Genomic DNA, 14,425 nt, shown 5'->3' on the forward strand with positions numbered 1-14,425 from the left:
ATATTATCCCGCTTTCACAGCTACTCTCCTGGCCTTACGATATCTTAATATTTATTAATTTATTTATCTCATCGTGGCAAGGCAACCAAGAGAAAGTTGAAAATCCAAAAAGACCTCTGACAAAAAAACGACTCAGTGGGTTACGACTCGGGACTCCATTCGTTTGAGCTTCACTAGTAAGCGGAAAAAGTGAGCTTAGTTTAGTTTAGTTTAGTGGGTTGTTCTGTAGACTGTAGTTTGCTTTTTGCAGAGTTCCAAGTCAATGGAGTTGGCTTTTCTGTTGCTTTTCATCGTTTTCTTTTGTGGGCACACCAAAGTTTCCGCCTCTGACAATCTTCTTTCTCCCAAAGGCGTGAACTATGAAGGTCACTCTGCTGCCTTTTTTTTTTTTTTTTTTTTTATAAATATCGTTTTTGTACTTGTTGACTTTTGTTTTATTTTATTCATTTTGTTTTTGGGTTGTTTGTGTTTATCAGTTACTGCTTTGATGGCTGTCAAGACTAAAATGAGAGACGAGTTACATGTAATGGACGGCTGGGATATAAATTCCGTGGATCCATGCACTTGGAACATGGTTGGTTGCTCTACTGAAGGTTTCGTCACTTCCCTGTAAGTTTCCAAATTCCAATTATTTCTACTTATACGTTAGTGTAATAAAGTTTTTTTCTTTTCATTTTTGACTTACATGTTTTATATTGCTTTGCCTTTTTGTAGTGAAATGACCAATATGGGTTTATCTGGAACTCTTTCTCCCAGTATTGGCAACTTAACTCACCTGAGAACAATGTTAGTACTACACTCTTTGCATTTATATTTGGCTTGAATTAATTTAATTTTAATTGTCTCTGCATGTTGACATTTTGAAACAAATTTGTAAAATTTTACTTATTTTTAATGACAAATGTGTACCAATTAGTACTTTCAATCTCTTTTTATTATAGGCTGTTGCATACTAATCAGTTAAGTGGCACTATCCCAGCTGAGATAGGGATGCTTTCTCAACTTCAAACACTTGACCTTTCGAGTAACCAACTTGTTGGACAAATTCCAAGTTCTTTGGGGTTTCTTACTCATCTAACTTACTTGTAAGTATGGCTTTATATTATTATGTGTTGATATGTCTATGAATTTTAATATTAATGTTGGTTTGCACTAGTTTTTCATGTTCTAAGCCTTTTTCTTGACTAGTTTTTCAGGAGGCTTAATAACAACAGCTTATCTGGTCCAATTTCTCCACTTGTTGCCAATCTTACAACTCTTTCGTTCTTGTATGTATTTCATGTCATATCAACTGTGTTTGCTTTATTAGATTGTGTAAAATGATGATTATGATTCGTACTTTTAAACCCTGTGCAGGGACTTATCTTTCAATAATCTCAGTGGTTCGACACCCAAAATATTAGCGAAAGGTTACAGGTGAGATATTTAGTAGAAAGAGATTTTGATCATAAATTTATTGTTCTTTACCTAATTATTAGACTGTTATCATCTATTAACTATCCTTCATTGTTGATATGATGAAATTACACAGAGTTAACAGATTTGTGATGTTATAGAACGTATGGTGAAAATTGGCATATATTTGAATATTGTGCTTTATCAATGCAATAATTTCCTTATTTCTTTTCTATGATTTTTTTTACTAATGAAGCAAAATATGCAACTTTCAATTGTATGTTTATTTTTTTATGGTAACTTAAGAGAAAATTAAGTTTGCTAAATGGCCATTTGCATTTTTCAGGATACATTGATTTTTTTGATAGGCTTTAAAGTTTTCTACACTTGTATGGATTCATCCTGTTATTTTGCTTTCTGACACCTAAATGTCTTTATGTTTTGATCTAGTTTTGAAGGGAACAGCTTTCTTTGCACTTCTCCATCTGAACAAATTTGCATGCATGTTTCTAAACCAGAAAATGGTAGTTTACATTAAACTTGTCCAGTGTTTAGATACGTTGAGCTTCAATGATGTGAATGGGTATTTATGATGATTCTAACTGCAGGGACAAGTTTAGCTCCAAAAGCTAGTGGCCATCGTCGATGGGTGCTTTCTGTTGCTGTAGGCATCAGCTGCACATTTGTTGTTTCTGTAATGTTGCTTGTTTGTTGGGTGCATTGGTACAGATCTCGTCTACTCTTTTCATCCTACGGTACTTTCTGAACTCTCTGCTCTTTTACTGATCGCATTTGTGGTGATAGATGTGAGAAATTTTAATAATCTGAAATTTGCAGTGCAGCAGGATTATGAATTTGATATTGGTCATCTAAAGAGGTTCTCATTTCGTGAATTACAAATTGCTACTGGAAACTTTAGTGTGAAAAACATTTTGGGGCAGGGAGGATATGGAGTAGTGTATAAAGGATGTCTTCCAAATAAGACAGTGGTGGCAGTTAAGAGGTTAAAAGATCCAAATTTCACTGGAGAAATGCAGTTTCAGACCGAAGTTGAGATGATTGGATTAGCTTTGCATCGGAACCTGTTACGCTTATATGGCTTCTGTATGACGACTGAGGAAAGGTTGCTTGTTTATCCTTACATGCCAAATGGGAGTGTTGCAGACCGCTTGAGAGGTTAGTTTCAGTTTGTTGATGTGCTTACTCCTGTCAAGGATGTTGGCATATGGGCTAATCTTTTAAAATGCTAAAGAACTCTATTCCTCTCAGGTAGTCCTATTGCTAATAGCATCCAGTAATTAGTTAAGAAAATTAAATTTTTGAAGGGTACAGATTATTAATATATTTTTTCTTTAGTCAGAATTTTTACCTCTGAAAATGATAAGCATAGGTGATAGATTCTCATATGCATTCTTCCATGGAAAGCATACTATCCATATAGGATTTTTTTTTTTTTTTTTTTTTCAAACAGTTCGACAATTTTCATATTATATGGTTGAATATCATAATTAGGGATAGCAACTGGTTATCGAGCAAATTTATATGCATGGTTTGGACTAATTAATCCCACTGGACTCTAAAATACATTCCATCCATATCTCTTAATTCAGGTGAAACTACAATTGAGTACTTTTTTTTTCCCCTTCAATTTCTTAATTGGCTTAATGTTCTTTAGCAGAAACTGGGCAGGCAAAGCCGTCTCTGGATTGGAACAGACGAGTGCGAATTGCCCTTGGAACTGCCCGTGGACTTCTGTACTTGCATGAACAATGTAATCCAAAAATAATTCACAGGGATGTCAAAGCTGCAAATATTTTGCTTGATGAAAGTTTTGAAGCTGTGGTCGGGGATTTTGGTCTTGCCAAACTGTTGGATCGGAGAGATTCACATGTTACTACTGCAGTACGAGGAACTGTGGGGCATATTGCTCCAGAGTATCTTTCAACTGGACAATCTTCTGAAAAAACTGATATCTTTGGTTTTGGGATACTCCTTTTGGAACTTATTACGGGGCAAAAGGCATTAGATGCTGGCAATGGGCAGGTACAGAAGGGAATGATTCTTGACTGGGTAAGTGCCTATTATGTCACTCCTTTTACACTACATAAAATTGTTCACTTTCAGTCCATCCTTTGAGAAAGCAGTTAGTGGATTTCTTGGTGAGGCTAATGAATGTGGATGCCTGTAATAACTGAATCTTCTGAGTGGATTTAGTTTCCAGTTAATTATCAACTGTGCAGTTTTCCACAATGTATATGAACCCAAATACTACTCAATCTGAGTTTCTTTGGACAATGCATCTTGTCTGTAGCATGGAAAAAGTATTTTTGACTTGATGGCCTGTTCTCTATTATGTTGAATGTTGTTTTGGTGCTTTTGGCTTGTATCTTCTTCTGAACTTGGGTTACCTGTTTGGCTCTTTCCCTAATGTGGGTATTGAAATATAATTCTTTCATCCTTGTTAATATTCTATTCTTAACTTCCCACAATGTTTCTCAGTGTGTAAACTAAAATGAAGCTAACTCAAGTTTTATTCTTTGCTTATTAAAATTCTTGTATCACATGAATTATGCAGGTTAGAACCTTAAATGAAGAGAGGAGGCTAGAAGTACTAGTAGATAGGGATCTTAAGGGATGTTTTGATTTAATGGAATTGGAAAAAGCTGTAGAGTTGGCTCTACAGTGTACTCAGCCACATCCTAATCTCCGCCCAAAGATGTCAGAAGTCTTGAAGGTCCTGGAAATCCTTGTTGGGCAGGCAGGAACGGATGAATCACAACAAGGCGAGGCAAGAGATTTTAGCTCCTATAGGAATTATAGTGATGTCCATGAAGAATCATCATTTATCATTGAAGCAATTGAACTTTCTGGACCCCGGTAACAAAAATCATTTCCCTGTCTATTTGTAAATGAGTTTTGCATCTGTCTTAACCTTCAGTTATTTACAGAACTGTCTTGGTTTAGTGTGTGAATCGAGTCTCTATATGAAATTGGAAACGCGACTTCCCATTATTGTATTTGTTGACAGCCTTTCCTGACAGAAAATTTTAAGGTGCAACTTACTTTTTGTCCTCTTAGACATACAACACATTTCCTCCCAACTCCCAAGCTGTTATATTTATAAAGTGAATATAAAATCTCCATTTCCATCAAGGTGGACTCTTTTCATACAAAACATGACCAGGGATATTCCTGGAAATCGATTGATTTTTTTTTTTTTTTTTTTGGCAATATCATATGATTGACTAGAATCCATTTCACCACAAACCAGACACATATCTGGCACTGGTTGGCAATCGCCACGTGGCGCCTTAAATTTTGGCTCTTGTGAGTTGTGAGTGAGGTTTCTCATATTAATTGCATGAATAGTACAACTTGTAAAATGTTCTGATACTTATTATCTGATGGCCATAGCTTTGGCATCCCTTTAATGTGTGGATAGAACCTTCAAGCATTTAGGAATAGAGTGATGCTATGGGTACTAACGGATGGGTACTAATCTGTGTACTAACTAAAGCATAGTACCCGTACTATGCGTATAGTATGGGTACTATGTTTTAGTTAGTACACAGATTAGTACTCATCCGTTAGTACCCAAAGTATTATTCTTAGGAATATCTACACTTTCAGATTGTATATGCAGGGCTGGATAAGTATGCACCACTAAACACTTTCAGATTGTGACTTTTAGATTACGACTCCAAACTAGAAACTGCCCTTGAGTGTTTGTATTGGATTTTCCATTGATTTCTTAAATGCCTTGGAGGAAAATGGAGTGTAAATTAATAAATTATCTCAGGATTGCTTCAACTTGTTGAATGTATTGGGCAGAAGAACAAGTTTAGTTTGATGACTTACAATGTGGGTTTTCTCATGTCTCACGCATAGTGGGTTCCATGATAATGAAATAAGGTAAGGAATATTCATTTCATGTCTTTAAAGCTTCATTCTACCTTACCTTTACCTCACCTCCAAATAACGTTACTGGGGAAATTTTATCTCTAAATGGTTTGATGACCAATATATATCTTTAATAAATGTTTTCATTTATATATAGTTAGTTTGTTCCAATTAACTTGTACGGGTTATACTATTTACATCTTTTTGTCAAATTACAGTAAGTCAATGTAATTTAATAACATTTAGTTTTATTTATTTTTCAATCTATTTTAATGTAATATTTATATGATTTGTTCAGAGATTAAAAGAAAACAAAATAAGAAATGGTGAAGTTAAGGATGGGAGAAAGCAGAATCTACATAGGAAAGTAAAAAAACTTATATGTGGCTTGTGTATATATGTAAGTAATTTTGATTAAATTGTTGTGATTTTTTTTTATTAAAACATAAATAAAAGGGTTAACGACTTTTTCCTACTCAAATCATGGTGTAATGACACTTTCCTATCTATAGACTTTTAAAATATAATTTTACTATCTAAATTTATATTTAGGCAACGAATATAGAGCAAAATCGGTCCAGGTTGTTAGGGTTTTTTAAGAAGGGAGGTTGTTGGGGTTTATGAAAAAGGGAGGTTGATGAGTCTTTTGAAGGATAGGATTGATCGAAATTTAACTTGGAAGGGGTAGTTGCATAAACCTTAGTTGCTCTGCGAGAATAGTGTTTGAGGGGTTTTGGTGAGTAGAGGTGTTAAAAAAAATGTAAAAAACCGAATCGAACTGAATTTTCGGTTATTCGAAAAACCGGTTCGATTTTGGTTCAAAGAAAATAAAATATCAAATTTTCAATTTGGTTATCGGTTTGGCAAAATATGGAAACCGGTTAATCGAAACCGTTTATTATAAAAATATTAAATTAAAATAAAAAATTCAGTTTATTATAAAAATATTAAATTAAAAAAATCTGGTTGAAAACCGGTTAACCGGTTTTTACTAATTGGTTTTTCGATTAACCGGTTCTGTTTTGGTTCAAGAATTTTTCAAAACCGAAAAACTAGTTTGGTTCAGAAAATTAGCTAATCGGTTTTGAACACCCCTATTGGTGAGTGATGATCAGGGAAGAAAATGATGGTGATATGGGATCGTAACGATGTCGGAATCGAAAACGGAATATAAATTTGATAATAAAATAGTATTTTAAAAGTTTCGGAATCGAAAACGGAATATAAATTTGATAATAAAATAATATTTTAAAAGTTTGGGAGTGAGAAAGTATTATTAAACCATTACTAAATAAAAAATTATGAATATATTTTTTAAAACAAGTATCGTTAAAATGATAAAAATTAAATAAAGTAGGTGAAGAGGAGTAGAGGACGGCAAGGTCAAATCACGTCAACGTAACGCTAACCCCAAAATGTTCCTTCAACATAATCTATTGCTTCTTCCATTGATTACATATCACATTCTTATCAAGCTATATAAAAAATTAATATATCAAAAAAAAAAAAAAAAAAAAACTCAAATATCTGCATACAAATATAATAATCTTTTTTACCTATAAAAATAATACAATAAAACTTCTTTATAATCATATTTTATAGTTTATATATAAATAATTTTTATATAATCATAAAAAATTATAACCCTAATTTAGAATAGTTATAAAAAAAATAAACTTCACATTATTAACTTATTTTTTTTAATTTCCGTTTTAAGAAAATCACCTCCACATAATATACATATATATTAAGCTACATTAAAGGTTTAAGATGAAATAATTTTTTTATCTAAAGTCGTTTAGACAATGATTTATACTTTAGAGTTGTTACACATATTTTAACTCGTTACCATTGATACTTTCTTATTGAAGCAAAAAATTTTCTAACTTCTCAAGCATGTTTAGAGCTTCTTGACACGAAACTTTTTATATTTCCACTATCATTCTCGAGATTATTTTATTTCTCTTATCTAATTGTAGCAATGACTAAAACAATAAATTAAAATCTTAATACATACTATTAAAATGTGAATAATAAAATAAGAAATGAAAGCACTAACTTTTGTAACTATACCTCAATTAAGTAATAATTTTCTTATAGTAATAAATTAGTTTGATCCCACTATTATGACTATAGAGAGATTTTACGATATATTAGAACTAAAAATAAAAAATTAACCAAATTAAATTAATTAATCACAAAGAATAATGGGAATATTATAAAACATTTTACCCGACCTAACATATAATGAAAATATAGTAAAACCTTTCTATAATTATAATGGTGGGACTAACTAGTTACTATAAAGAGATTATAACTTAATGGAGATGTACTTACAAAAATTATAGTTTTGATTTCTTATTTTATAATTCATGTTTTAGTAGTACAATATTAGGATTTCAATTCATATTTTAGTAATATTATGATTTCAATTCAGCGCTTCAATTGTCTACTTTTAAAACAGATAAAAGATCGTTTCTTAGAACCAGGAAAAATAAGTGTCATTGATGAAACTGTAAATGCAATTGATGCATGGTCAATTGATGTGAAGCCACAGATTGTCAATGGTTTTAAATGCTGCAAAATTAGGACCATTAATGTCAATGAATTGTAAGTTACAAATAAAGTGGATGAGGAGAATAAAAGAGTCACTATAGAATTGAGTGATCAGATTTGACAACTTCATTACACTAATCGAATGGATATTAATGTCTTCTTCGATTATCCAAATGAGCAACAAATCGTGTATGCTTTAACAAAGGAGAAATCATTGTTGCAATTGGATAATAAGAGAAATGAAATAATCCTAAGGATAATAGTACAGAAATACAAAAAGTCACGTGCCATGAAACTTTAAACATGCTTGAGAAACTAAAAATATTTTGGCTTCAATAAAAAGGTATCCATACTAACGAGTTAGTGGGTACTCGTAAAGTAAAAGATGTGATAACAACTCTAAAACATAAATCATTGTCATAAACAATTTTAAATAAATATTTTATTTTATTTTAAATGTTTAATTTCACATAACGTATATATTTTTAGTAATATACAAATAATTATTACTATATAGAGATAGCTTTTTTTAAAGTGGGGATTAGAAAAATTATAACTTATTATAATGTAGAGTTTATTCTTATTTATAGCTATCCTAAATTAGGATTATAATTTTTTATGATTATATAAAGTTTATTACTACATAAAGTATCATTATAAAAATATTTTATCGGAGTAATACAGGTTATAAATGGAGACTCCGGAAGAGTTATATATTACGTTTTAAATTATTAATGAATAAATAAAAGATATAAAAAATGAAAATCAAATCATAGAATTAAAGGATTAAGAAGCAAAGTCGCGTCATGACAACGACAAGCTTATAAAATTAAAAATATAAAAATAATACATTTTAAGGATACGTAATGTACCATTATTTTATTAAAGATTTGTGGTCAACTCTGACAACTCAAACAAATAAAAGAAAACAAAAATGTAATTTTACTTACCTAAAAAATGGAGCATTCAATATTTCAATTTAATTTAACCTCCACCAGTACCAACACGGCCAGCCGCCACCCATTTCACGTCTTCAGTCTTTACCTATTCAAGATAAAACGTCACTTGAACAATTAATTAATTAAAAAGATACTATTCCATGCAGATGCAGTTGGAGAATCCAAATACATCAACATAACAAGATAAGCATTAATCTCCAACTTGTATTGTATTCTTTGTATTTCAAATTCCAAACTTGATCCACCATTAATCCACTTCATTAAGGTTTTGATTATTTGATTTATTCCCACTCCAACTCCAACTCCTCCTTTTCTTTTCCCCACCTAACCTTTATCTATACAGTTTCAGTTTTTTTCTTTTTAATTATATGATTATATATAAATAACACCCAGTACTTGTTCTAGTTAATTCTCTAACCTGAGATCTATCTGCTTTGCTTTTTCTCTTTTTAATGAAAAAAGAAACCATTTTTTTTATCTCTGTTCCCGGGTTTAAAGTTTAAAGTAAACGCTCTTGTTGATGGATGATTGGAGGAGCTGTCTTTTCTGTGGAATTGGAGTGAACAAATGGAGTAGGTAACGATCTGGTTTCTGGGTTTGTTTGTTTTTTTTTTTGTAACATAAGATTCAGTTTTGTTGGAGTTATTTAACTGTTAATTCTCATCATTGCTCCTTTTCTTATGAAATGTTTGTGTCTTTTAGGGATGGGATGATAACAGTGTCTGTTATGCAATCAAGATAGATAATACTGTTGGTTGCATATATTTATCTATTTTGCCGTTTCTGAAAATTCTTGAGGGAGGTTTTGATTATATGTGATTAATGGATCAAGAAACTCATGAGAGTGATAGAATTGTTGAGAATTTGAGTCAAGTTGGTAGAGCAACTGGTGAGAATTCTAGTAATTCGGTTGATGGGGCTGTGCTAGACACTGTTATTGGGAAAAATTCAATTGAAAGTTCGAGTGTTGGGAGAGATATTGATGAAGTTGAGTTAAGTAAAACTTTAGGAGAAGGGCAAGAGAGGGTTATAAATCATGAGGCAGATGATAGGAGAGTAGTTGCTGAGAATTCGGGCAATTCGGTTCATGGGGTTAGAGTAGATACATTGAGTGTGAGTAATTCAGAAGAAAGTACGAGTTATAGTGGAGAAAAGGGGGGTTCTGGATCGAAAATTGATGAACTGGGGTCAAATGATACAGTTGCGGAAGCACAGAATACGCATGATCGGCAAAGTGTTGGGAGTCAAATTGATCAAGTGCCAGAGACTGTTATTGTGGTAAATTTGGATCAGACAGCTGGTGTTAGCAGAGACAATAATGAATTAGTAGAAGTAAAAGGTAATGAACGGACCTCAAGTAAAGCATTGGTGGAAATGCTGAAGAGAAAGAATTCTAGAGTGGAGAAGCAATCCTGTGTGATTGATATTAAATGTGGTGGTGCAGATGAGAAAGGAACTAAGGAGAGCGGGAATGAGGAAAAGGTATGTAGGATTTGTCACTTAGACTCTGAACAATCGTTGGAAACCACAGATGCTACAGATACTGTTGATAGTTCCACTATGGATTTAATTCATCTTGGTTGTGGGTGTAAAGATGAGCTTGGCATTGCACATAGCCATTGTGCTGAGGCATGGTTTAAGCTAAAAGGAAACAGGTAAACATTTCTTGTTTATGTAAAATATGACCTTTTTTTAGATTCTACATAAAAGTTTTAGGAAATAGTATGCATTTGAGTTGATGTTAGATTAAGATGTACCATTTCACAGGTTGGCTTTCTCTATTTTATTATTATTATTATTATTATTATTATTATTATTATTATTTGTTGTTGTTGTTGATGATAACTATAAGGTTTGGCTTGTTAATGCTGTTTGAAATTCTTTTATCTGTCAATATCTGAACTTTAAACAGACATAACTCTAAGTTTGCGAGCTTAAATTAATAAAGAATTTCCAAGTACTGCAGAGGAAATAAATAATAGGGAATGTTGTCTCTTTCTTCCTTAAAGCTTAAGGTCTTGTAAAGTGTAAAATATGTTGAATGCTGGCATATGGCTGCAGTTGCAAATTACAAGTATTTGCGCTTTTTGATTTTGACTATAGGTCTTAGTGCTTGTGATTATGAGTTGTTGTGTCATATAACTTTTGACTAGTGATTGCTTTTATTATTGGCTTCTAGGAATCATATCATTTTATTAAGTTTGAGTATACTGAATTTAAATTATAGAGTCTGAGTGGACTCTCAATTTTATGCGAAACTCGACTAATATGATTCCTAGAAGCCAATAACAGAAGCAACGTTAATCAGAAGTTAATTTAATTAGATTACTCTTATGTGAAACTCAAATTGAATACCGTTTGAGTAGACTCTCAGTCTTATGGTTCGTAGTAACTGAAAGTATCATGTGTAGGCATGTACGGTGTGTGACATCTTTATCATTCACATGTGTTTGTGCATTTTTACTGTGTGTACATCCTACCCATATCGTTATGCATGTATATTAATCATGTTACATAGTGCTTTGAGCATTAATATTTAACAAATTCGATATGGATGTGCATTACTTCATTTCTCTCCAGTGGCGAGCCATTAGTTTTGTTGTAATATTAATCATGTTACATAGTGCTTTGAGCACTGAATATTTAACAAATTCGATATGGATGTCCATTACTTCATTTTTCTCCAGTGGCGAGCCATTAGTTTTGTTGTAATATTAAATTGCTCTCTTTTATTGAATTTGCCTCCCCAAGATCAACTTGTCTCTCCCTAATTAAGTTAGAATTTAATATTACTTAGTATGCTTTCATAATTATGTCATTTTTTTTATTTGCCTTTTTCATGCCTCAAACATCAAATTTTATTTTATTTTATTTTTGTTCTTTCAACTTTGTTGTCTCTTTCTATTTTAACTTATGAAATGCTAAATCCACTTCTCTTTTCTTTTTTTCCTGTTTATCATCGTCTCTCTATTATCACTTACCCTCTCCAATTCATATCTTAATTTTAAATGATTTTTAACAATCACATTAATATAAATAAAAAAATAAGCTTTGAATATTTTGAACTTTCTTAATATTTACTATATGTTATTTATATTTATGTAATCTTTATTTGTAATCATAAATTTTTTTTTGTTTTTTTTTTTTAACATTGGAAAGAAAAAGACTACATATTATATATGCTCATTTTCATATGCCATTAAGGCAATGTTATCTATTTTTCCGATTTGGTTGGTCCCCCCTCAAATCAAAATATTGGCTTCAGACTTGTTTCTCTCTTCTGGTTCCATTTTGTAGTGCTTCTTTCGTATGCTCCTAAAGTACCTAGGTCATGTCCTTGTAGATGGTTCTTACTAAATTATCTTATATAAGAAAAAGGTGGAATCTATTGGGTTTTTATTGTGAATCGACACATCCCTGGGTTTCAGCTAATTTAATTGGTAAAGTTCTTTGTTTTGATATACTATTCAATCTCAAATCAACAGTTGATACTTCTCAAGTTTGCATTGAACAACAGTTTCTGTCAAGGAATTCTGAGTATTGTAGACCTGTTTCTTGTGATCCACAGGTTGTGTGAAATTTGTGGCCAGACTGCGAAAAATATCACTGGTGTTGGGGATTTCAGATTTATGGAGGAATGGAACGAGCATAGATTTATCGGAGGAAGTAGTAGCTCATCAGAAAGGAGTGGATGTTGGCGGGGGCAGCCATTTTGTAACTTCCTAATGGCATGCCTAGTGATAGCTTTTGTACTGCCATGGTTTTTTCGTGTAAATATGTTTTAATATGGTGTGAATAAAAACTTGAATGGCCCTTCCCTTGCATCATGTTCAACCAAGTTCTAGTAGATATATTCATTACCAGGACGGTTGATTCGAGCCTGCAGAATTTAAAAGGTTGCCCACCTTGACAACCAGGATATGCAAAATCATGCAGTATTTTACTTCTGGAATACAGTTTTCTTTTTCCTCCCTATGTATCTGTTATTTCAGACTGTTTGACGGTACTTGTCGCACATGGAATATTTACAATTCTTATTCAGGAGTTCCAACTGTAAATACCAGCAGAAAATTGGTTATTCATTCAAACTTTACAGAAAGTGAAATATTAAGTTATTTTCATGTATTTTATTCGGTACACTGGCCTCCTACAGAAGTTGAAAAATTGGCGATGAGTGATCAATTTCATTTACTTCCAGTTTCCAGTGTTATCGATATGTTTAGAGAAATAACATTGGGTGACGTTAATACTGCATTTACAAATAAATACCTCAGATTATATAATGCATGTGACAAATAACAAGTGATGTATGTCTAGGATCCATTCATCTATATGTAATGCCCTTGCATAACTTCACTCCGTTACGGTACAATTAGTTTTATTTTTACTTTTTATCCTTCGACCAAGATGTTGTCTAGTACACAACAAATAACCGGATTATTCAGTAATTATATTAAAAATATAAATAAAAATATTGATAAGATAGTTATCAACATCCGTTGTAGTCTAGGTGGTTAGGATATTCGGCTCTCACCCGAAAGACCCGGGTTCAAGTCCCGGCAACGGAACAATTATTTTTGCCAATTTACATTTTCAGCACCGAATTTCTTTTGACGCCTAACTATTTTACATTTTAAGCCCCCCTTTTAACTTATTTGTCCCCTAAATATCATAAAATGACTTTCTTGTTTTGCTATAACTTTTGGTTTGAGAAACTACTTTTGGTTTGAGAAACTAACATTGGCCCAGTCTTTGGCTCCATCTATATGAAAGTTTGATCCTTAGCCATCACATATGACTTTCTCATGAAAGTTCATGTCAAAAGTTCACGACATTAATGGGTTCCAATTGACATGAACTTTGTGTAGTTTTCTCCACCTCAATCTGGCATGTTTTAGGTTCAAAATACTCTTTCAATGGTTAATATTATTTATACAAACTCTTTATACAAAGAAAGTTTGTACAAACTTGCGTGGTACACCATGTAAATGCCATGTGACATAAGGGCCTACATAATATTAATGTGACATTAAGTTACATAGGACTCAATACCATATGACATGCTTTGTGGTATGACACATAAGTTTGTACAAACTCTCTTTGTATAAATAGCATTATCTCTCTTTCAATGACTTTTCAGGCAACTTTTCTCTTGTTTAGAATTGTCCAATGAAATGAAACAAATTCTATTTAAGCATGATTTTGATGAAGGGAAGTGAATTGTCCCACCCCACTAATTTGATCTCTAGGCCCCATCTTCAGAATCAAATAAGTATAAAATTGTCATAAATAAAATAAAATAAAATAAAATTTTGCATCTCCAAAATCAACACAAACTCCAATCAAAGCAGCACATCTCATTCAACAACCACCATTGGCCTCTCCTTCTCCACCATCACCTCCCCCGCCATCTCCTCCTCCTCCGCTTGCCATTGAGCTTGATCAAATCATCAGCAACACCACCAGCAAGAGAGCCTTCAACACCTATGACGCTATAGCTTATAATTTCATCATCAGGGGAAACTACAAAGGAGGGCTCAACACATTCGCCATTGTTGGCCTTTCTTCAAAGTACAACTTCGATACAATCAAGAGGTATATATAAAGTTACTCCC

The 14,425-nt window shown here is 32.4% G+C and overlaps 2 protein-coding genes and 1 non-coding gene across 5 annotated transcripts; all 3 read left to right on the top strand.

The window, feature by feature from the left end:
* Positions 1–61: 61 nt before the first annotated feature.
* Positions 62–4,474, top strand: LOC116111633 (probable LRR receptor-like serine/threonine-protein kinase At5g45780). 2 transcript variants are annotated; one of them, XM_031397791.1, is made up of 12 exons: positions 62–176; positions 251–365; positions 477–609; positions 715–786; positions 942–1,085; positions 1,197–1,268; positions 1,357–1,416; positions 1,846–1,919; positions 2,004–2,150; positions 2,233–2,571; positions 3,074–3,465; positions 3,971–4,474. In XM_031397791.1, exons 2-12 carry the CDS (start codon positions 263–265, stop codon positions 4,274–4,276), a joined length of 1,842 nt encoding a protein of 613 aa, XP_031253651.1. In that variant the 5' UTR covers positions 62–176; positions 251–262; the 3' UTR covers positions 4,277–4,474. The 2 variants fall into 2 exon arrangements, with proteins under 2 accessions (XP_031253651.1, XP_031253652.1); XM_031397792.1 differs by lacking the exons at positions 62–176; positions 251–365; positions 477–609 and having other exon boundaries at positions 716–786; positions 980–1,085.
* A 4,404-nt stretch (positions 4,475–8,878) lies between these two features.
* LOC116111636 lies at positions 8,879–13,008 on the top strand. 2 transcript variants are annotated; one of them, XM_031397795.1, is made up of 3 exons: positions 8,879–9,386; positions 9,513–10,465; positions 12,357–12,521. In XM_031397795.1, exons 2-3 carry the CDS (start codon positions 9,633–9,635, stop codon positions 12,385–12,387), a joined length of 864 nt encoding a protein of 287 aa, XP_031253655.1. In that variant the 5' UTR covers positions 8,879–9,386; positions 9,513–9,632; the 3' UTR covers positions 12,388–12,521. The 2 variants fall into 2 exon arrangements, with proteins under 2 accessions (XP_031253655.1, XP_031253654.1); XM_031397794.1 differs by having other exon boundaries at positions 8,884–9,386; positions 12,379–13,008.
* A 297-nt stretch (positions 13,009–13,305) lies between these two features.
* Positions 13,306–13,378, top strand: TRNAE-CUC. The gene has a single exon. It is a non-coding gene; the product is annotated as a tRNA-Glu (tRNA).
* The last annotated feature ends 1,047 nt before the right edge of the window (positions 13,379–14,425 follow it).

The sequence above is a fragment of the Pistacia vera genome, unplaced genomic scaffold (genome assembly GCF_008641045.1).
Source record: "Pistacia vera cultivar Batoury unplaced genomic scaffold, PisVer_v2 Contig646, whole genome shotgun sequence".
NCBI lineage: Eukaryota > Viridiplantae > Streptophyta > Magnoliopsida > Sapindales > Anacardiaceae > Pistacia > Pistacia vera.